Below are 25,422 nucleotides of genomic sequence, written 5' to 3'. Positions count from 1 at the left end.
TCTGCCTACTTGTGATCTCTCTCTTTCTGTCAAATAAATAAAAAAAAATTTAAAAAATTAAGCTGGTTTTAGGTTTTACTGCAGCTCTTGCAACCTGTGGAGCACCACAGACTTCAAATTCCTCCAGCGTTGGGCTGCAGGTAGCCAGTGCTTAGCATGGTGCCTGGAGCGTTAAAGGGATTTCTCAGTGTTGCTGTTCTTTCCTCAACTTTCAGCAGACAATGTATACCTATAAACTACCTTTCCAATGGTAACTAAACCATTGTTTCCTTTCAGTGCAGGATCCTAAGCCCAAGGGGATATTTTCTCCTTTTCCCAGGGATATTTTTTTCCCTCTGTGTGCTTAGCCAGATATTTGCCTAGAGCAAAGGATACTAGAGTTTCCTACTTTTTTTTAAGATTTTATTTATTTGACACAGAGAGAGAAATCACAAGTAGGCAGAGAGGCAGGCAGAGAGAGAGAGAGGGGAGGAAGCAGGCTCCCTGTGGAGCAGAGAGCCCGATGCGGGGCTCAATTCCAGGTCCCTGGGATCATGACCTGAGCCGAAGGCAGAGGCTTTAGTCCACTGAGCCATCCAGGCGCCCCAGAGTTTCCTACTTTTAACCAAAATATCTCTAACAACGTAGAAGGGAGAATATGGATCCCTGAGAGCTGGGGATATAGCTCACAATAGCTTTAGGAAGGCTGAAGCATTTTCATAGTTTAGTAATTTACCAAAAAATTGGGAGGAAACATTTGTTTTTAAAAATTTTCCTATTCAAACTCATATATCCACAGTCACATAATTCATATTTCATCATATTCTTTCAAGGATGCTCACACCAAAGTTTGACCACTTCAAGGCAAGTGGTTGGCAACATTCATCCCAAATCTGAGTAGCCGAGGTAACAATAATGCCCCATGGGCAGTGAAATGTCTACCCATGCCAAGGTCCAGACCAAACAAAACACAAAGGTCCAAAAATGTTAAATGGGAGAAAATAAAAGTATGTATCCATTTGTTTTCTTTCTTATTGAGCTAATAAGAGTACTTATTTCCATTGATATTTGTTACAGGAGAACTTTTGGTATTCTCTGCAGTGACACAAACTTACTTTTTAACCCTTTTCCTCTCCTCATAATGATGCATATGAGGTGGTTGGAAGTTTGCGCTAATGCAAAGCGATGAGCTGTAACCTCAACAAAGAAAATAAAGGAAGTTAAAATTTCCTGTCATCTGGAAAAACTATTGGACTGCAGAAATATGAAATTTCAAATACTTTCTTTACTGTTTTAGAATATAAAATCAAATGGAGATTTGTAGTTTTTGAACAATAAAGACATTAAACAACATAATAATATATATTAATATTTTGAAGTTTGACAGTCCTTGGCATTTTACACTTTAAATTCTTTTTTTTTTTTAAGATTTTATTTATTTATTTGATAGACAGAGATGACAGGCAGAGAGACAGGAGGAAGCAGGCTCTCCAAGGAGCAGAGATCCCGATGCGGGGCTCGATCCCAGGACCCTGGGATCATGACCTGAGCCAAAGGCAGAGGCTTTAACCCACTGAGCCACCCAGGCGCCCCTACACTTTAAATTCTGTTGCCTAACAAATGAAAGAGAGACCTTCTTTAAACATATGTATCTTTATTAGTGCCATTTCATCAGGAGTGTCATTTTGCAAATTTAGTGACATTATTAGTGTGTTTATTTTATTGGTGATGCTAAATCAAAATGGTTTCCGCAATTAGTGACTTCTATAAAACAAGCACATTAAAAGGAAATCATATATCTGGTTGTGATACACCAGCTCCCTTTTCTACTTTGGTCCTACCTGTGCTCCCTCTCGTTTTATTTTCATATGTGTATTACCAAATTTAATATTCATTTTATTTTCTACCATAGTTCCTATTAGTGACAAAATCAGCATTATTTAAATTTAAGCAAGAAACTTAACAAGGCTTACAAGTTTTTCATTGCTAATGTTTTTTTTTTTTTTTTCTCATTAAGTCTGTGTCTAATGAAACTAAACAGAAAGTTCTGGTTGGATTCCTTGGTCATCCCTATCCGTGTTTGTGAATTCTTATAATTGGCATGAATTGGAAGTTCTTATTAGCATTGAGAGTAACCCAAAGACAAGTCCAATTTGGGTTTAAATGGCCCTGTGCAGACAAGGATATCTGAGCAAACCAAAACAGCCTCATGTGTTTATGGTAGATAAATACCAATTAAGTGCTGGAAATGACATAAATTTATGTTTTTTCCTATATAGTTTCAGGTAGAGATTTTTCTTCTCTGAGTTTACAGATAGAGCATCATATCCTTTCAAGAGGAAGGAGAACATCTTCCCAGCTGAATGTGAGATGAAAAAAAAATAATATGAAATAAAACTTACTTTGCTGTACAATAACAAACTCTATTTATTAGGTGAGGGTTATATTAATCAGGACACTTGATTACAACTAACATGTATCCAATTTGAACTAGTTATATCAAGTGTGGAATGGATTCTAAAGGATAAATTTATTCTAAGGATTAAAAGATTTCTTGAGGAAGGCAAAGGGAGAGTGCATTTGTGCCTCAAGAAAATGCTGGAAGCAGGCAATCAAAAGCTTTCAGGACTCTCCGTCACAACTCCTTCTCCCTACACCATCTCTTTTATTGCAGACTGGCTTCCCCTGTTCCTCACATGGCAGAACATGATTGTCAATCCACTTATATTTCTATCTCACAAAGCACTCAGGGAGAACCTGACTCAACTCTAAGTCCCAAGTCTAAATTATATAATATACATATATACAATGGAAAAACTCCATTATAATTTTAAATGAGGAAAGCAGGATATACTGTTTATGGCATAGATTGTGATAATGGTTTCACAGGTACATACTCACCTCCAAACTCATAAAGCTGTATGCTTTAAATAGGTACAGCTTTTTGTATGTCACTCATACCTTCATATCTCAATAAAGTAATTTAAAAAAGTAAATGTGGGGGCCCCTGATGGCTCGGTAGGTTAAGCATTTGACTCTTGGTTTTGGCTCAGGTCATGAATTCGCTGTCATGTGATGGGTCCCCATATCAGGTGAGGAGTCTGCTTCAGATTGTCCCTCTTCTTCCCCCTCTGCCCCTCCTCTTCTGCCCCCCCACTCACTTGTGCACAGGCATGCTCTCTCTCAAATACATAAATAAAATAATTTAAAAATAAATAAAATAGATATAATTATAACAGATGAGATAAAGGGAAAAAATGTTTTGATCAACATTTAATTAGTAGAGTATTTAACTACATGTCTTCAATTAAGTTAGAACTTATTTGTAAGTGCAATACATAGTTTCATGAATGTTGAATGATATTTAGTGTAATGTTCTGTAATCTGAAACTTTCTTCAAATGGCATAATAGCTTAATTTGTGAATCTAAAGTAAAAATAAATTTTTCTAATGAATAAGAAAAAAAAAGAAACCAGGTTATACATTTATTTGTGCATTGAAATTACAATTACTCAAGGAAAAAATGAGAAGGAAACATATCAAAACTTCATTCATAGATCTTTCAAAACCCTTTTTTCTCTAGTTCCTAAAATATGGATAATGAACATAAATTTAGTTAATAAATTAATTGAACTTGATACTGTATTACACACCAGGGTCAATAATGCCTGCCCCTCTCTCTCTCTCTCTATTCAACTTTATCCTAAAAATATCATATTAATTCTATTTTTTTCACTTTGACTCCCCAGTTAAGTTATTCAGACAATGAAAAGCTTCATTCAGACCCCTTTTCATCTGTGAAGATGTTTCTTTTTTTTTTTTTAAGATTTTTATTTATTTGACAGAGAGAGAAATCACAAGTAGGCGGAGAGTCAGGCAGAGAGAGAGAGAGAAGCAGGCTCCCGCTGAGCAAAGAGCCCGATGCGGGGCTCGATCCCAGGACACTGAGATCATGACCTGAGCTGAAGGCAGTGGCTTAATCCACTGAGCCACCCAGGCGCCCCTGTGAAGATGTTTCTTGATCTTGAAATTTTATTTCCCTATGAATGCTTGTCCAAATTTAGTGTTCAAGTTAACGTACACCTTTTCTCTTTTCATATTACTTTACTAATCAATATTTTTCTTTTATCCATTATCAGTTCTTTCTATTGATCTTTTCTGAGATTTTGTTATTTTCACTTTTGTACTATACTTTGAAAGCACTGGTTTTCATGCTGTGAGTTCACTGTATCTATACAACAAGGAGTGATTTGTTTCTTGTATGTCATGCTGCCTTTTTAAATGTTGTGAAAATGATCATTTAAATGATTCATTGACATGGACTACTCTCACTGAAGAAAAGTGTGCATTGAAGATATACAGCAAATTAAGTCATAAATGCTTGAAACAGATAACAGACAAATCTTGCTGAGTCTCAGTTACTGTTCTGAATTATGTCAATACTTAGTATCACAAAATATCACAAAAGAAGCTGTGTTCTTCTCAAAAAAGTAAAATGAGTTGTAAGAAAAACACATCTATGTATACGTAGGCATAACAAACTAAAATATAATAATAATAAGTGCCTAAATCTATATGATTAAAGATTATTATCAAAAGGAATATGAAGAACACCCACTATTTCTCAGCTGGTTAAGGAGTTAAAAAGTGAAGAAGTCTGTGTAACTACCTTCTTTTCATCCTAGTCAATGTGTGTAGATCTGTAAGAGGGATGATATACTAGGAAAAGAAAACAAGATATTTCTTAAATAAGCTTTGGACAAACCATACGTAAGTAAAAAAACACAAGGTGACTCATTGCTGGTAATGCTCATGTTCTGAAGAAAAGGAAAACATGGGTTATGAATAGGGGTAAGAGCCAGAAGACTGTCTTCTGTTTTATCCATTTTTCAAACCATGGATCCCTCTGGGAATCTGTTGAAGACTGAAAACTGTCATTTATATACACTCCTTCAATTTGCTCAGAATTTTAAGAAGTCATCCCACAGTTGTATTAAAAGCCCTTGGATCTCAAAGTAAGAATAATAGTGTTGATTGCTTATTTGGGGAGAGATACTTTCTATGTTCTTTAAAGGTAATGGCTCATTTAATCCTCACACTATAAGAGACCTATTATTTTTATAGCTATTTTACAGATCAGGAAACTAAAGAGAGAAGTTATGTAAGTAATTCAAGAAAACTCAGCTAGAGAGTAGCAGAGCTGGTCTTTAATTTAGGCTACATGGCTCCAAAGCAGTGGTGCTGAATCAGAATGCTGTGTTGCCTGCTAAGGAAAACAAAACAAAACAAAACAAAAAAACAAAAACCCACTAGCTTAAAGGGTCTGATGATAAAAATTTAGATCTGGAGGGGTGCCTGGATGGCTCAGCCAGTTAAGTGCTTGCCTTTGGCTCAGGTCATGATCTAGGTGTCATGGGATTGAACCCAGAGTCAGGCTCTCTGCTCAGCAGGGAGTCTGCTTCTCCCTCTCCCACTCTCTCTGTGCTCTTGCTTGCACTCTCTCAAATAAATAAATAGAATCTTTTTTAAAAAAATTAGATCTGGAGAAACACATAGAGATTATCTTTGCTAAACTCCTTTTTTTTTTTTTTTTTTTTTTTTTTTTTAGGTTGAGGAAATTGAGTTCCAGATACTTAATTGAAATCAACAGAGCTAGTTAGTGTTAGAGCCAGGGTCCAAGAAGAAGAGTCACCCAAGGCTCACAACAATGCCACATTTCGCATTATTTTTATCATTATTTACAAGCAAGGAAACTGAGGAACTCTCTTCATAAGTAGCAGAGTTGCTATTTAAACCCAGAGTGTCTGGTTCACAACTAAAATCACTGTATTATTGTGACTCGGAAAAGCTGTTCTTTTATATTCTGTTTAGTACAAATGTAGCATAGTAAGAGTAATCTGAAAAGTGGGAAATTGTAATATCTTTGATTTACAAAGTTGGGAAATTTTGGAGTTCTACTTTAAGGTCATTTAATATTCTCTAATCAGAAAGTAATGTTTGCAGCAGGCCGCAATTCACATGAGTCTAAATCATACCCACTCATACACACACACATAGATATAAAACAGCTCATACACTGGTTGTGTGGGGAAAGCCATTTAACAATTTGACTCAAGTCTTTTGTAATAACTACAACTTAGTATTTATAAATATAGACAAAACTGTAGTTAAGAAAATCTCTTTTTGGATTCAGCTGATTCCTTTAAAAACTCGAACTCTTGCAGTGTTTGTTAAATGTTTATGTTGTTTCTAAGGATCCAACATTATACTGTACTTTCTACATCTTTTTCAACTCTTGTTATATTTTCCTCTACAAGTTCAACACAATTGTATCTAAGTGCAAACAATGATATTAGTTTGGGAACTTTACAATTACTTAATTTACATGCTAACCTAAATTCACATCAACTTAAATGATTAGTCAAGATGTAGCTAGAACTCATCCGTTGCCATTGTGTACCAAGGGAAGTGTTCTCAGTAGCATAATGAAGTTTAAATAAAGGAGAAATCTTTCACTAGGAATCTTGAAAGAAGGTGTTAGTAACCACTTGTCATCAGCATTAGCGACCTCAAACTGAATGAAAATTGATCGTGGGACTCTGTACCCTCTGCTCTCTGCCACTTGGGTCATATATTAACATTGGCACCTGATTAACTCTCAAAACTGTCTCTTCTTTTGATTAAATCCCAAGACTTCTTTTATATAATCAGTAATGTTTTCCTGAAATCTGTCCCAAAAGACAGATCCTAATGCTCTTTTTGTAACTACAAAATTCCTCTTGTTTATGCTGGAAAAATGTTTGCCCTTTACTCTATTTATACTTTCTGGCTTGATCTTTTACAAACACTGGCTTAAGACTTCTATATTTGGTTAAGAGGGAATAAGTGATTACTCTTAAACTTGATTTCTGTTTTACATGCTTTCTGTGTTTGGAACAAGGTATAAATACGCATTCTCAGTACTGACTATTACTGTTACTACAATCCATTGAATCTCCTTAGAACATATCCTTCCCTTAAATCATCTTCCAGGTTGATTTCAGTCTATGCTAATACTGGGCTGAGTCCCAGAAAAAAATATTTGCTTTAATGTTTAAATATTGAATGTTATGATAAGGGGAAATAGCGATATAGAGAAGATAATGTATTAAAAATGGAATTTCAGAGAGTTTTTAATACTTGATTTAAAACCTATACATCAGCTTATATTAAATTTAAATTTAAATAATTGGGTGCAAATCTATTTTAAGTGAAGATGCTATATTCAGTCTATTATTGTATTTTATTCTATAGGGCACATTTACTATCTTCCCGCTGTGATAGACAGCTTCATTCAAGGATAATGTTCTTTTAAAAAATGCAAAATTCTGTGACTTATAAGAACAAACATTTATTTCTTATTCCAGGGTGTCTTTCACTCTCTGTATTGGCTTCAGGTGAACCCCACATATGTTACTCTCCTTTTGGGAACATAGTCTACTTGAGACATGATCTTCTACTGTAAAAGGAAGGAAGGGCCAGAGAACTGAAAAAGCACGTCATGATTCTTAAACCCCTGCTCAGAACTGACACACTGTTATGTCTGCTTGTGTTTTATTAGGCAAGGCAAGTCACATGATGAAGTCCACATTGGTGGGGTGGGAAGTATAATCCATCTAGAGTGATACATGCAAGCAGAGAGAGGAGAGAGTGAATCATGAGCAAATAATACAGTCCATCAATTTGCCTTCAAACTTTTGATGCAATTAAATATATAGTTAGTACAAATAGTAATTGTCTATATTGACTCTTATTTTGTAATAAGTTCTTTCTTAAGGCTACACTTGATGTAGGATACCTCATCGAAACAGAACTCAGAGTTTGTTACTATAATTATGTCCATTTTACAGACTGAAAAACTGAGGCTTGGTGTTGCCTACAAGATATTTAATGCTGGATGGTACATGATCAAGTCAAGTAACTTAGGAACAGTACCTATATGGGTTAGCTTGAATTATTCAGAAAGCTAATCCAAACAAGTACTGGTACAGGTAGTTCATCTGGAAAATGATTTCTGATAACATAAAGGAAGGATGTAGGAAGCAAGCCAGGGAAGGGAGAAGAGAAAATAGTGGTACTATTTTGGGCCATTCCGAGTTCAATATCCCCAGTAATCCTTGATGAGCCTTCAAGAACATGCCCATCAGTTGTTCTGTCCCCCATTTACTGAGGATTGTACCTAGGGAAGTTAAATCTCTGTCACTTCTTGGCTGTGCCACAGATGGGCCTACCAAATTCCCCTAGATCTGGAAAAAGTCTTAATGCAAACAAAGAAGCAGAAATGTGGATGCTTTAGGTGGGATATCTTCAACATCACAGAATCTGCTCACAGTTAGACGTAAACTCAGCATTGGACCAAGGAAATAAAGCATGAGACATTAACTATACCTACTATACCATTTTCTTAATCTTTACTCCATAGTGCAAGTTTAGCAAATGCATCTCGTGATTTACATATCTCTTTATAATACACCCCAAAAAGGATTCTGTGTTTGAGCCTTTGTGTATAAAGCATCTCATTGATGTACACATTTGGAAGTGGCTATTGTGCACTTTGGCTGATTGCTTTCCTTTGTATTGGCAAAGAACTGTTTTACAATCCAATAGCACAAGTAAATATATACCATGGAATGATGATTTTTTAATTTTTTAGTAGAGAAAGTTAATATTTTAAAATTAAAATGGGCTGTGTTGAGATATGAAACAGGTATCTGGTTAGCACTTAGACCAGTATCCGAGTGATTAATTTCACCTCCAAATTACATCACAGACCTTGGGATCTTATTTTTATTTATTCTGCCATAATTAGTTCAGTGTTATTATGGTTTTACAAAAATAAGTTATCTCTTCCTTCAAAAATAAGTAGTGACACACTACCAAAACATATTTCAAGCCTGCATACTAATTAATAATAACTTATTTTTACCATAACAAGTTTACACCCACATAGTCACATTCAAACAAGATGAGATATTTGAAATCACTTTATAAATTATAATGTACCACAGAAATATTAATTGTCTCCTTCCTTCATTCTTACTAAGCACAGATTTCATTTTCTAGACATGAGGAGATATAATTTATACTAATACTATTTCATATTTTTTCCTTATTTTCAAATCAAGAGGACTCTATTTGCTGCAGAGTTATAAATCATGCTTTAAAAATCTTATTAATTGTTAATATGACTGCAACCTAGAAATTGTGTCTCTTTTACAAGATAATGCAATTTATACAGCTTGTCCATAGGAAGTAGTAGTACATCTTGGAATAAAGGTTAATAAGTTTTCTCTATTTTTTTCTTTAATTTTTTCAGTATTAATATGTATCATAAGTCTCTCAATTTAGCCTTAACATTTCTGTACCATGATGCAGATTGACACAATGAGACACAGAAGAATTAAGTAACTTGCCTAAGGTCATAGACCTTGTGAGAAGTGGAGCTGGGATATGAACCCAGGCTACTTGATGCTGGAAAGGATGCATTTAATCACTGACCTACATTGTATCTGATACATATTCTTAGTGTCAGAATGGAATTTGAAGGGAACAAGAATGAACCATTCATACCATATACCAAAATGGCACTCTGTTTTCTAAGTTATGCTACCTAGTACCCTTTTGTACACTCTTGGAGTTCTGATTTATCTCCTACTTTAATATGATATTTCTTCCTCATTCCTTGTGGTTATTATGCTCTATTCCATGCTAATTTCTATAAATGTACATAAAAATATTTCTACAGTTCCTACATTGTGTTTTTCATACATATGGTGTCATTGATTATTTTCGTGAGTGCACAATTATGTGATTATGTAAGGTTCTAGTCATTTATCGTAATATAGTGTAAATTCTGTGATTAAGGAGCAGGGGATGGGAGATGAGAACTTTTATCCAGTATGAGCTGACACAGCTGTTCAAATTATTTTCTGGGTCCGTCAACTCCCTATAATAAAAAGCAATTGACCTATTTGAGAAAGAAGCAACATTTGCAGGCGAGGTGAAGGATCGGACAGGTCATCCATAGCATTTTGTGTGGTGTTGAAAGCCACAACAGTAATGAAAGATGAAGTGAAGAGCAATTTCATCATATTCCAGAATGTAATTTACCCAGAAAAGTCAAGAAAGATATTTTTTAATTACTATTACTATTTTTTAATTCTATATAGTGATGAAAATAACTACAGGAATTCCAAGGACAAATTTTGGGAGAAGATATTGAAAAGTGATTTTATACAGAGTGGGTGCTCCATGGATATTTTTGGAAATGAGTTGATGATTAAGACCGAAGATTTATAATTAACAGAGCAGTTTAAGCATTATGGTGAAGTGGAGGGAAAACATTGGCCTGGGACTTAGTAGATCTGGGATTTAATTATAGCATTGATTAATCATTTGATTTATTCAACCAACTCTTAAGTGTCTGTTTGTGCTTGATCCTAAGAGAGAGTGTGTTCTAGACATATTCCTGGGGCTGCTTGAACAAAGGACTAAAGTAAGAAAGTATGTGGCTTATTCATGGAGACATTTGGCTTGTGTGGCTGTAATGGACCTGGTAGGTATGTGGGTAGAAGAGTAAAGAATTTGTGTGAGTGCCAGTAGGCATGACGGATATTAAGTTTAGAAAAGTATTTGGAATCAAATTATAAAAGCCTTTATTTGCCATTCTAAATAAGCTGGCCTTTAACCTCAGGACAAGCATTTCTCAAACTTGAATAATGACTCGAAAGTTACTTATTTGGTTACTAGATGAATGATGAAGCCATTATTTTCAGGAAGAATAAGATTATGTGACTTTATTTGGGAAGATGAATGATATTGTTAGGGTACCTACAGGACATCTAAGTAGAGGTATTAACTTGAGTCAGCTCTGTCAGTGTGAAACTCAGGACATTAATCAAGATGAAAAATAAAGATTTAGGTATCAGTGTCATCAGTATCCATATGTAGTGGTGGTTGGGGTGTGGTGAGAAGTCACTTTGTTTAGGGAGAATAAATGTAGTGAACCAAGACAAGTACCCTGGGGCATTGCCAGTATTACCAGGGTGAATGGCAAAGAAGCAATGAGACAGATCAGGAGACAGCCCTTTTGTTGGAAGGAGAACCAGAAGACGGTAATATTTCAGAAGATTGGAAAGCTTGCGTACTCTTTCTTGTAACATCATTCACAACAGAGGCTTCAGTTACTACCTGCCAGTTGGCTTGTATCTTCCAAATCTTTATTTTCAGCTCAGATTACTCTCTTGCACTTCAGACTCTTACATCCAGTTGCCTACTCTACATATTTTTTCTTTTTGTCTCAAAACACCAGAAAGTCGGTATTTCCCAGTTCCTCCCATACCCACATTATAGATACAGATCCAAGTTCTCTTCTTCCTGGGACCTCAAAACTCCAATTTTAGTAGGAGTTTTGGCTGTACCCCTCCCAAATCCCCTACCTCTACATATAATCAATAACCAGTTCTTTTTTTTAGGAAAAAAAAAGATTTTATGTATTTATTTGACAGAGAGACAGCGAGAGAGGGAACACAAGCTGTGGGTAGGAGGGATGGGGTGGGGAGCATCAGAAAGAGGGAGAGGGAGAAGCAAGCTCCCGGCTGAGCAAGGAACCCAGGACTCTGGGATCATGTCCTGAGCTGAAGGTAGGCCTTTAACGAACTGAGCCACCCAGGTGCCCCAATCACCACTTTTTATCAGTAATACCCATTAAAGGTAATTGCCTGCATTTACCTCTCTCTAGCCCCACTGCAATTCACCAATATATGCCATGGATTATAATATATATTATGTGGTACATAATTACATAAAATTCATTGTTAAAACCAAACCAGGGGTGCCTTGGCTGATTCAGTCAGTAGACTATGCAACTCTTGATCTCAGGGTTGTTAGTTCAAGCCCCACACTGGGTGGAGGGATTACTTAAAATCATTTTAAAAGTAAAGTAAACAGTGCTATGGTGAGTGCTGTAGATTGTGTGAGACTGAGGATTCACAGACCTATACCCCTGAAGCAAATAACACATTATATGTTAATAAAAATTTTTTAAAAGTAGTTAAAAAAAGTAAAATAAATTTAAAAAACAGAAACCAGTATTGCCATTTCCCTACTTAAAATTCTGCTTTGGTTTCTAACTGCCTTCTGGCTAAGGTTTAAGTCTCTTCCTAATTTGGTTAATTATTTCTCTTTTTCCTAAACTTATCTCACCACTTTGGTCCTCTTCCTCCTCCTTCTCTTGTTCCTTGAACATACCATACTCCTCTCATATCCTGGTAGTTGTACCTGCATTTTTTATTGTCTGGGGTTCTTTTTCACCTTGTCTGCTTCTACATTCTTAATTAAGGTTCAGAACTCAGCTGAGATAACACTTCATCAAGGAAGCACTGGCTTTTTCAAGTTAGGTTCCTTTCTATATGCTTTTGACAAAACCCTGTATTTTCTTTAGCAAAGAACTTTAACGGCGTGTCCGCTATATATTTGTTTTGTGTGTGTCTGTTTCTCTCACTATGCAGTAAAGTCAAAAGGGTAAGAACTTTATCTTTTACACAGTTGTATTCCTACCCCCTTGTAGATACCAATGTATATTTGTCACTGGACTTAATAGCCTTCAAGAGGAAAGATTATGTATTAATTTCCATTGATGCTATAAAAATTATCTTAATTTGAAGGCAATTTAAAACAACTCCTATTTATTATCTAACAGCTCTTCAGATCTCAAATCTGAAATTGACTTCACTGAGCTAAAATTAAGGACCATCAGAGCTATGTGCCTTCTAGAGACTGTAGGGGAGAATCTATATCTTTTCCATTTTGGAGGCTGCCCACATTCTTGGGCTCATGGCCCTCTTCTTCCATCTTCAAAACCAGCAACACTGGGTCCAGTCCTTGTCAAGCTGCGTTCTTTCAGATTGTCCCTCTTATGCTGCCCTCTTCCGCTTTGAAGGGCACACTAATTACATTGGTGATTACATTGGTCCAAGCCAGATTACCGGAGATAGTGTCCCTACCAAAAATTACCTGATTACCAAATCTAATTTCATCTGCACCCTTAATTCTCTTTGCCATAACAAAGAGTTTTAAAATACTTTAACTTACTGTAAAACAAATGAATTTTAACAAAACTTATTCAGAAATTTTGGGGATTGGGACATGAACCTTTTTTAAAGGACCATTTTTCTCTCCATAGAATTAGTATCTGCAAAGCACAAAAGTCAGAAGTCTGAAAAGTAAATCTGGTCTTCATTAACTTAAAACACCTTTAATGAGCACTATTGTGTAACATATTCTGTGCTAAGTGCTGGGAATAGTTAGACAGTCACTGTCTTGAAATCTAGACTGTCTTGAAATCTAGACAGTCACTGTCTTGAAAATTAGAAAGGATATAGATAATATTAACAACTTTTGTAGGGTGAGGAGCAGTAAAAACTGTACTACATTGATTGTAGAGTGAGCCAGAAGTAAGGAAACCTCTTTGACACTGTTTTTCTCTTCTTTGTGCAGTAATTTAATTATTTTAGACCTCCTCATTATGAAATAACCACGAATGTCACCTTCGGCCCTCACATTCTGTAATCCTATGATCAAAAGCTATTACTCAGATTTAACAGAAAGCATTTTTCATGCCATTCTCCATTCTACTCTCCTCCACTTTGCATTGCCATTTTGAAGCATTAATAACATGGTAAATCCATTTTCTAACTATTTCTTGAGTTTGGGGCCTTCCTTCTTAATGTCCCACAGTATCACATAACCATACTCCCTTCTAGAAAGTGTCTTCCCTGACATCCATAAGGCTACATATCCCTTTATTTATGCTCCTGTAATATCCTTTGAATATTTGTATCCTTGCTTATAACGCTTATAATGTTTATCCTCAATCTTCCACATTTCTCATTACCCTTTTTCTCATTTTTGGTGGAATCAGAGAATAGAGACCCTGTTACCCAACCCCCCCCCATATTACTGAATAGTCCTCTCATTAAAGTGAAATAAACTCATATACCTTTGTAATTTCTTCACTATATGTGTGTCTAAACTCTTACCAACTCTAATATCCCCTTCTAGTTCTAAATTTGTATTTTCTGGGTCACTTAAGTGATGAGGATTTTCAGTTAACATACTAACTAGCACCCAAAGAAATGCCATTTTCTAAAATGTCTTCCTGGCATAGATTACAATGAACTGGCCTGTGGAATGAGGATAATTCATTATGTTTATATAACTGGGTTGTTTTTCTGTTTTGGTTTCTCAGTGCTTCTACTCACATTGGCTTATCTGATCACATACAGAGGGTCATATCTTGGAGGCTCTCCACGATCTCACTCCCAACTTCCTTTGTAATTTCATACCATGCTATTCCCTCCTTCCTACTTTAGAGTGCAGCAAAAGTGAATTAAGTATAATGAAGAGCATGCTTTTTTTTTTTTTTTTAAAGTATAGATGACGCACTTTGTTACATTAGTTTCAGGTGTACAACTTAGTTATCTGACAAGTTTATACATGATGCTGTGTTGACCACAAGTGTAGCTACCATCTGTCCCATAACATTGCTATTACAATATCATTGACTGTATTCCTTATGCTCTGCTTTTTATTCCTGTGACTTACTCACTCTGAAACTGGAGGCCTATATCTCCCACTCCCCTTTACCATGTTGCCCAGCCTCCTTGCCTCTGGCAACCATCAGTTTGTTCTCTGTATTTATAGTTTTGATTTTGCTTCTTGTTTGTTTATTCATTTTTTTAGATGACATTTATGACTGGGATCATACAATGTTATTGTATTCTTTATGCCCGCAATCCTGTCTTAAAGATTCATCTTTCCTGGGGCGCCTGGGCAGCCCAGTGGGTTAAACTTCTGCCATTGGCTCAGGTCATGATCTCAGGGTCCTGGGATTGAGCCCCCCATCAGGCTCTCTGCTCATCAGGGAACCTGCTTCCCCCCTCTCCCTGCCTGCTGCTCTGCCTACTTGTGATCTCTCTCTGTCAAATAAATAAATAAAATCTTTTTTAAAAAGCTTAAAAAAAAGATTCATCTTTCCCTTTGCATCTTTTTTTTCTTCTTTTTTTTTTCCTTTTGACTCCATCTACTAGACTTAACTTAGCCAATCCCTTCTAGAAAATGTCTTCCCTGACATCCATAAGGCTACATATCCCTTTCTTTATGCTCCTATAATATCCTTTGAATATATGTTCCTTGCTTATATAAAATGTTTAATATTTATCTAGCATACGTCTGTATTTTACAAGGGTGTGAATTGTGGTAAAAACAGAGTTCCGTTTACCTTCTCAGTAACCTCTAAAATGACCAACAGATACTGGGTATTCTGTAAATAATTATTTTTTGTAAATGATTATTCTATAAATTACTACATAAACAGATGGTTTCATTGCATCTTAAAAACAGCTCCATGAGTTAAAAGGCAATTAATATCTTTATTTCACAGATAAAGAGACCAAGGTCAGGCAATTCTAAGGCCACCATTCTCATAAGTCCTGCACTGGGACTGGAAGCCTATTCCCCTGATTTAATGTTCTCTCAGTTTGCCACCATCATTTTTGTGCAGTAACTCACTCTTGTAAATCATGAATAATACAATTTAATTATCCTACATTTATAGGAGACTGAGGGTCTCAGGAATATAAAAGTTACTAACAGGGCAAAAGGTCATTGCAATAATTTTAGAAAATATGAATGACCAGATTTATTGGATTAAAAAAATGACTTTATTAGAAAGGGTTAATTAATTCTGAGACAAAATACAATTTTTATGTCATGGTAGAAAGCTAATTTTATGAGTTTTCCCCATAGAATAAAATAAAATGTTGGTCACTTTTTGCAATTTATGAAGTGCAGTTCTTCACTCCTTGACATCTTCAGGGAACAGTTTTCAAGTAAATTTTTCTAACAGAGATTTTGTTCTTTGCTATTCACATTAATATACTCAGACATATTTTTATTAGTAAAAGAAAATCAGTTATAAACAAACTCTAGACAAAACAAAATAGAATATGTGTTTCTTGAAATGACTAGACAGGAATATATAATCATTTCCTAGTAAAACAGATTTCACTTTGTTCTTTTCTCATTCTCTTTATTGTTGATTTTATATTTATATCTCTTACTATAGACCATGCCTGTAATCACATACATTTTATTAAGGTATTAAAATAATCTCCATAAGCTCTATGGCAATTTATCATATATGTACATTTATGTATATCCACTTTAGATTAACTATGGATATATAAGTGATTGTGCTTGAAAGTATCAATTTTTAGGGACATGTAGGTGGCTCAGTCATTTGAGCATATGACTCTTGGTTTCAGCGAAGTCCTGGGATCAAGCCCCCTGTCAAGTACCCTGCTCAGCAGGGAGTCTGCTTTTCTCTCTCCCTCTTTCTCTGCCCCATCCCCTCTCATGTTCTCTCTCTCTCTCAAATAAACAGATAAATCTTTAAAAATAAATAAAAGGGTCAGGGCGTCTGGGTAGTTCAGTGGGTTAAGCCTCTGCCTTCAGTTCCGGTCGTGGTCTCAGGGTCCTGGGATCCAGCCCCGCTTCTGGCTCTCTGCTCAGCGGGGAGCCTGCTTGCCTGTCTCTCTTTGCCTGCTGCTCTACCTGCTTGTGATCTCTCTCTGTCAAATAAAATCTTAAAAAATAAATAAATAAATAAATAAATAAATAAATAAAGGGTCAACTTTTAGGTTACATGGGAAATAACTATGGAAATGGATAGACTTAAATGTATAAAAATATATGGGGTACCTGGATAGCTCATTCTATTATGTGTCTGCCTTCTCAAGATCCTGGAATCAAGTCCCACATTGGGCTCCCTGCTCAGTGGGGAGCCTGCTTCTCCCTCTCCCATTCCCCCTGCTTCTGCACTCTCTCTCTGTCAAATAAATAAATAGAATCTTTAAAAAAAAATAAAATAAATATTTAAAAATTTAGCATAATAAAAATGAAATGAAAATTAAAAGACATACGACCACTTGGGAATATATATTCATTCGCTGACTAAGAGTAAATGGCTTAATTAATAATAGTGATTCTTAACTTGGATTTCATAGTAACAGGAACCTTCTGCAGAGAGGTCAGTGAACCCTAAGAAATATGTAAATATGTCTGTATAGGCATTTTTTAATATAGAGAAGGGTCATTATTTCTATCAGATAATCCAATGGAGTCCACAACTTGAAAAGTTTAAGAATTACTGATTTATAATCTGTAAAATATCAAGAGCTCAATAGATATGTGAGCAAAGGCTATAAACAAGTATTTTTTAAAAGATTTTATTTATTTGACAGAGAGAGAGAGGTCTCAAGTAGGCAGAGAGACAGGCAGAGAGAGGGAGGGAAGCAGGCTCCCCTCTGAGCAGAGAGCCCGATGCGGGGCTCGATCCCAGGACCCTGAGATCATGACCTGAGCTGAAGGCAGAGGCTTTAACCCACTGAGCCACACAGGTGCCCCTATAAACAAGTATTTTGACAAAAGTGGAAACATGCAGAATAAATTTTGAAAACGTGTCCTACTTCATTAGTAATCAAACAGATTCAAATTAAGATGAGAACCAACTATCTCCTTATATCTAATAAAGCCACAAGCACTTTAAAAGTGAAAGCAACAATACTCCTATCAGCAGCATAACCCCATTCTTTGTAGTACCACTAAAAATAGGTATGGCCACTGGGAAAGCAATATGACAATATTTAGTAAAAGCCACAAACATTTTTTTAATGCTGGCCCAATTATTTATTCTGTGACAATTATACACCAGAAGCTGAGAGTGCATGAAAATGTTCATTATGGTGAAACCTCTAATAACAAACAAAAGGAAATGGCAACTAATATATTTATGATAAAATAAATTTAAAAGGTAGAATATTATTGTGGTTATATAAAATACATGTCTATGGGGATTGTAATGATGAGCAGACACAAAACTTTGGGGTGATTTTTTAATAATCAATGTTAATATTAATTTTAATATTAACAAATGTAAGTATTTTTTGAATTTTTTCATAATGTTAATCTATGACAAAAATTGAGCACTAAATATCAACTAGTAAATATAACAACATTATTATTTAAAATATTAATGAATGAATCATCTGACATCTTAAGAAAGTTCAGTTTTCCAATCTGGATAAATCTGAATAAATCCATGTAGGCATTCAGGTTGTAGACTATAAAATTCCAGAATGTCATTCACATTAAGTTACAGCATACACAGAATTCTTTGGATTGTTTAAAATAGAGGCTCTCAAATAATGGTTATTTTTGTATTTGTGTTAATACATTCAACTTTTGTGACTTATTATCTTATGCCATTCCATATTATCTATGCAAGTATAATGTGAACTGCTTAATGTGAAGATCCATGGACTTTGATTCAAATAATCTATACCAGGTTCATCTGTGTCACTTACTAGCTTTATTCCTTCCGAACTTGTATTTGTTTTTTTTTTTTTAATTTTTACTTTTTTAACATCTTAATTTAATTTTATTTTTTTTCAGTGTTCCAAGATTCATTGTTTATACACCACACCCAGTGGTGTGTGGAATTCTGTGTATGCTGTAACTTAATGTGAATGACATTCTGGAATTTTATAGTCTACAACCTGAATGCCTACATGGATTTATTCAGATTTACCCAGATTGGAAAACTGAACTTTCTTAAGATGTCACATGCAATATGTGCCCTCCATAATACCCACCTCCAGGCTCACCCATCCCCCCTCCCCTCTCCCTTCCAAAACCCTCAGTTTGTATGCAGCCATCAGAAAGGAGGAATACCTAACTTTTGTATCATATGGACAGGACTGGAGGAGATTATGCTGAGTGAAATAAGTCAAGCAGAGAAAGTCAATTATCATATGGTTTCACTTACTTGTGGAACATTAGGAATGACATGAAGGACATTAGGAGAAGGAAAGGAAAAGTGAATTGGGGGAAATCAGAGGAGGAGATAAAGCACGAGAGACTGGACTCCAAGTTTGTATTTTTTTAATGGATAAAATGCCAAATTACATATGGATTGAGATGACATGTAAAACAGCTCTGTGAACAATAAAACACTAATAAATGATATATATTTTATAATAATAAAGCCAGTTATATTAATATTTACCATGTTAAGACAAATGCTATATAGCAAAATAAAACAAGCAGGTAATTCATTAAAGGTATATTTTTCTTGTATTAAAAGTGAAAGAAGTGAAAAAGAAGACCTAGTGATATTATTTGACAAAATTCACTTTCAGTGCTGTTGACACAATAGGTACATACTCTTTTGCACATAATGTCAAGGTTTCCCTCCCACCTTCAAGCCTACTTAAAAATTACTCTTTGTACATATAATTGAAACCCATAAAAATATTGCATTACTACCTACTTTTCACTGAAAAGTACGTGGAACATATCTCTTCAGGTATCTTCCTATTCAACTTGTGGTGAAGATGGTTGGGCACGTTTTACAACTTTTAAATGTGTGCTTTCAAATGACTCATTTACTCTCCCATATCTGACAGGATTTGCATGCACATGTAGGGAAAAATTACTGGAATTGCAAATAATATTATTAACACAGGAAAATGTGTATCTCTCATTGAGAAATAAATGTATTGGCAAGTCTTCCTACAACAAGTCCATGAAAACGGTTAAAAATCGACCATTTGAAATGTTCTGTTTATGTATTTCATTATTATCAAAGGATAGTATTGAATTTAGGGAAGTATATTCACAAAAGGCTAGATTAGTTTCAGAAGCTATTACTATATATTTTTATTGATTCATACTGTCACCAAAGAAAAAACCTCCATACGGTAGCTATGAATTATCTTGCACTGGATGGGTAATCCTGATATTTGCCCACATGCAGTGTAGTTTGTGGACCCACACAATTAAATAAGAAGAAAAGTATTTTGTGATGCTAAATAAAATTTTCTCATCTAGGAGAACAGTTTTAGGTTTATTATTTATCCACTGTTATTTCATATCACTTAAGAGTATCCACTTATAGAATAATAATTTGCTTTACTGATAAACACATTTTCTTAGTACATGGATACATTTGTCATAGAAAATGATTCTTTACTATGGATCATCCTTTTTCAGGAAAAGCAGTCAAGATTTACTGCTGAAAAAGAATCCAAGACCAAATGAGGTTATTTTATTGGGACATTTCCATAAGGGTTCTTTTGACCCAATGTAAATAAAATATAAAACCTCTCCATTTTAAGTCTCAGATGCACTCATTTATTGAACATTAATTAATATGATTGCATTTACAGTAATTTAAAGGTACCCTTTGGCCTTTAAAAAAGGTTTTCAATGAATCAAGATTGATTATTTTTCTGCCCATTTAATTCCATAATAATTTCCAACTTGAAAAAAAATAGAATTTTTAGAAGCATTAATTCCGTGAAGCTGTTTTCTTAATAATTTTCCACTGTAATCTATTGGTGAAAGAAGTCCTTGGAGATTTTCCCTCTGAGTATTTATATGTAATCTATGAAGGGTGTCATTTGCATTTTGATTTGAAATTTCCTGACTTTTGGATGAAAAGAGATACTAAAAATTGTGGAGTTGTAAGATGTCCCTCCTCTAAAGTGTTTGCATATTTATTAAATATTTGCTGAAGTCTTAGTTTGTGCAGACAATGCTAGGTTCTGGGATACAAAACCATGTTCCTGATCATAAGGAAACCTCTCCTATAATGGGAGGTGGCTATGCAGGGGGGCTCATGTTAGAGTTCGCGGTATTGCAAAAGCAGGGAAAATCATTTCACGTGGTCTGTAAGAGGAAAAGCTCAGGAATAACTTTTCAGAAGAAATAACAGATAATAGGCTCTTCTGATTATGCTAGAGTATCTATTCACCATAGGAGGATAAGTAATATTTCCTTTATTCAGAAGAGACTATTTTTCTATAATGCCTTTATACAGTATTTGAATGAGCATAAATTTGACTGGATCAATTATTTTAGACATCTCATTTTTTTAGTTTGGATGCCCAATACCAATATCACTTATGTTTAATTTCATTATTGATGAATTTAACACCACATATAAAATAACATTGATATGTAATAATTGAGATTTATTTTTGTTGTAAAATGTGATATTCAGAATTCTTTCTTAACTCTTAAATCTTTCTTAAATTTTACATTATAGATGAAAGAGAAGATGTTCAAAAGAAAACATTCACAAAATGGATAAATGCACAGTTTTCTAAGGTAAGAATATTTTGTTACTTCTAAGATATAAGGTAAGTGACTGATTTTCAAAATGAACTATGTACTGGGTAAATGTAAATGTCCATATTGTTTTTCTCTTAGTGTCATTGTTTTAGCTGTGCAAGTTTGGGAACGTTATGCTGACTTTTAATTAAGGAAGAAGCAGTAGAATACACATAAAGAGAAATTATTGAATTAGATAAAATATATTTTTGAATCCTACTAATAATGTGAACGTCTTTAATTACATCAGTCATCCAAGGATTGTAACTGCAATTTTCCACCAAGTAGCTAGTATATGTTACACAGTAGCAGAAGACATAAGGGAATTTTTACTGTCTGAAAGTGATAATATTTTGTCCTTCTTAGTCTTTCCTAGTTCAAGAAAAACTGATACAACTGCCTTGGGTCTATTTGGCCCCTATCACTTAGGGCATGTGTCAAATAATTTAAAATAAGAAGTTTATCCTCTTTTTCTGCAGGCATCAACCCATACTATTAACAACATTTATTTATTTTATACATGCAAATTAATTTATAATCCATAGACAGCACAACTCTGGATAATTATATGTGAACACAGAGTAAAATATTCTTACTTTGAAAACTAGCATTAAGAGTACCATGTAAAGAGCTTTATATACATTTTGAGGTTAGAAAGACTTGCATTTACATTTAATTAACTCTGAATTTCAGCAAATCAGTGCTTTGTGAACTATTTTTGTACAGTCATGTATACGTGTACACATATATATTGGGTGTTTACCTGAAGAATCAACACCCAATGATTGAAATATAAAGCTAGTAAAATATGGTCCCTATAGTCAAGCTTTAAGAAGAGCAAAAATGGCTGATAATGGTCATTTCATGTGATTGTGAGGAATAAGAGGGTCAGGATATGTGAAGATTCCTACCACAATGCCTAAAAGTCTTAATATATGTGGATCACTCTCTCCATGGGTCTGTCTTGTTTTATAAAAGTTTTGATAATGAATCCAAAACAATCCACTGGGAGATGCAGTATAAAAAGTGTTCCCATTACCATTATAAAAGGTTTTCAAGTATCATCCATTGTTTGTGGTATTTGATAGCAGAATTTTGCCAGGTAGTCTTTATTATGTTAGCAAGAAGTAAAGTTACTGAATTTTAACTAAGGAAATTTCATTTCTATTTACTTACTGAATTGACAATTAATGAATTGCTATCACAGAACTTTATTTTTTTTTTATTATGTTCAATTAGCTATTATGGAACTTTAAATAATAAACTTAAAAAAAGGAATACTATTTTAAAAATCTCAACTTTTTTTGAACTAAGTGGATAGAAATAATAAAAAAAGTTATAACACTACTGAAGGAGAAGAAATGAAAAATAAACTCAGAAGTATGCACAATTGGAATTTCTAATTTCAGAGTATGTTTACCAGATGGTTGTATATGTTTTAATTGCTAAATTTACTGGTCTCATTAAAATCTTCTTAATTTTGAAAGTTCAAAACTGTCAATAGATACAAGCTTTCAAACAAATATACGGACAAATCAGAATCATAAAGAGATCTTTTGAAATAATAAATGTGACATAATACTCTGAATCTTTAAATTAAATCAATGAGTTGTTTTAATAAGGTATGTAGATGAAACTGAGACAAACACTGCAAATTCTCATTCCCACAAACCTAAATAGGTCATTACTCTCTGTACATTGACATTTCAAGTATCATTTACCACAATTCACATTCTAATATACAAACCATAGTTTGATATGCTGTCTTCTTTGAATACATTGTTGGCACTGCCTTAGAGCAATTTTCCCCTATCTTTATGAGTGCCCATATTTTAAAGGCTGCAAAATAATTACATGCATGAGTGCACTGACTGTTTTTTCCTAAGTATCCCCTCCTCCAAACCCAACTTCTACTTCCTTCATTTGTTTTATAAGTGTTCTCCCTCAGCCTATTAAAATTGGATCAGGAGAGTCACCAAAGTTTCATATTTGGACATATAGTAGATGTCAGGAATAGAAATAAATGTTTATAAAGACAGAGGAAAATGTATTTAGAGATAAAATATATATATGTGTGTGTTGATTTTTCATTTAGAAAACCTTAAAATATATTTTCCATGTTATCTGATTTTTTTTCTAGTCAGGAATTCAAGTAATGACTAAGTTTTTGTATCTAGTTTTGAGAATTAAGAAAAGGCCAATTGATTCAGTTTAAGCCCATTGATGATACCAAAAGATAAACATAGCACATATGTCACTTAGCACATATTTATTGTGTTATTACATGGTGTTCAGCACAATTCCAGGCCTGTAGGAGACACAAGATTAGTTGAAGTTGAATCTTCAGATCTCATGTAACCTACGTGTTTGGGGGATACTGGATTATTGCTAAATGGAGTAGCAGAATGGGCAGTGGTGAGAGATAGCAGTACTGCGGACTAGAATGAATCTGAAAACCTTTATGAAGAAAGTTGTACCTGACAGACTCTAAAAGAAGGATCATCAAAGAGAAAAACACTCTTCACTGAGATAATTGGAAACCACTGAAAGCAGGAATATGTTTTCTTTGTAACCCCAATGATCAGTACCAGTGTACTAACTAAATATACTAAATGCATTTTGGACAATAGTACAGAAATTAAGTATCTGCTAAGTTTAAGGAAAGAGGAAAAATTGTGAATGAAAAAGAATGTGTTGAAGAGGACTTTAAAAAGAAAAAGCAGTGACAAATTATCATTGGTGTGGTAAATTAGAGTAACACACAAAAAATAATAAAAATCAATAGGATGATTTAAAGTGTTTAACAGTGAGGCTCACACATTCATTTATATAATGTTTGTAAAATAAAAGAGACTACAAAGTAGTTCCCTATTATGTAAAATTATATAAGGAATACTTAAGGAAGAAAATATTATTAAAGAAAGTCTTATCATTTTGTGTCAATTGAAGCCAAATGTACCTTTGTAGTAAATCCAACTGATTTCCACTTTCCTAGTACTGTTTTAAAATAGACCCTGTCTATTCTTCAAAATAAGTCTTCTACTAACATTCAATTCCAAAAATTTTTACTAGAACATGATTTATCACATCTATTCTATAAAGATAAGCAAACATTATTTTCCTCCACATAAACACAAAGCCATTGTTAGGTAAGATTAATTCAAGGTAAATATTCTATTCATGTAATTTGTAGATCTTTTATAATCCTAAAACTGTTTACTGTTTATGACATATATAATTCACATAATAAGAATTACACAGGTTCATTCACACAAGCTTATTTAAGGAAAGTACACTTTAAATTATGACCAAAAATAATCTTTTCATAAAACTTGCTTGATGTTTATGTTGGAGAAAAAGCAATCTGTAGGGGAAAATATTTACTACTAGATCAATTGAAAGATTTAAACCATCTCCCAGTGAGTTATATGCCAGTTTTGATCCTACATTGGATTTAGTGATTATCTTTATTTCTATCCTCTGAATACACTTTTCTGTATGATCCTTCCGAAAGGAGTAGACAACTTGATATTTTATTTAAATGAAGTAGAAATATGTAATTAGTTTTATCTATAAACTTCACAAGGGCCTATGATATGATAATGCATTTATGTCTTCATTGCTACAACAATACATATTTATAACTAAAAAGCCAGATTTTACCCTCTTGGGATAATGATAGCACAAGGCAGAATTAACTGGTATAACAAACTTTTCCCAAGGATTTATTATTATTTATATCCTAGCCAGCATGATAAGCCTGATGTCATGCAAATTAACACCAAAATTGCGAATCAGTAAACCAGGCTTCTTTACACAGCTCTCTATCATGAAGCCTTTGAGGAAATAATTATATTCGCACTTGAATTCACTTTGGAAAGAAAGGTAAACATAAAATAAAAAATTCTTTGAGTCTTGTTTTCCTTATATGTCCATGTCTACTTTGTAAGAAAACATATATTAAAAGGGCTTTGTAAATATTAATACATACACATAAAATATTGCCATTTTTTTTTTTACTGTGTAGTATATTTGCTGAATTGAAGGAATTCTATATAGAAACTTTTCCTTGATGCCTGCTCACGTCTTTCTGGTTTTGTCTACTTTCTTTGAATGGAAAAAGGAGGATAGAACATTTATTTATGTTTTATTATCCTGCTACACTCTGTA

At 34.1% G+C, this 25,422-nt stretch overlaps 1 protein-coding gene across 5 annotated transcripts in view; it reads left to right on the top strand.

Moving 5' to 3' along the window:
• The window catches only part of DMD (dystrophin), a 2,094,983-nt gene that overhangs the window by 175,673 nt on the left and 1,893,888 nt on the right, over window positions 1-25,422 (top strand). For all 5 annotated transcript variants that reach the window (XM_032330377.1, XM_032330378.1, XM_032330375.1 and 2 more), the window contains exon 2: window positions 21,188-21,249. In XM_032330377.1, the coding sequence (XP_032186268.1) occupies window positions 21,188-21,249 (62 nt within the window). The remainder of the gene's footprint in view (window positions 1-21,187; window positions 21,250-25,422) is intronic.

Source organism: Mustela erminea, chromosome X (genome assembly GCF_009829155.1).
Source record: "Mustela erminea isolate mMusErm1 chromosome X, mMusErm1.Pri, whole genome shotgun sequence".
NCBI classification, from domain to species: Eukaryota; Metazoa; Chordata; class Mammalia; order Carnivora; family Mustelidae; genus Mustela; species Mustela erminea.
Note: the sequence above shows the minus strand (reverse complement) of the source record. Positions and strands in the feature narration are given on the sequence as shown.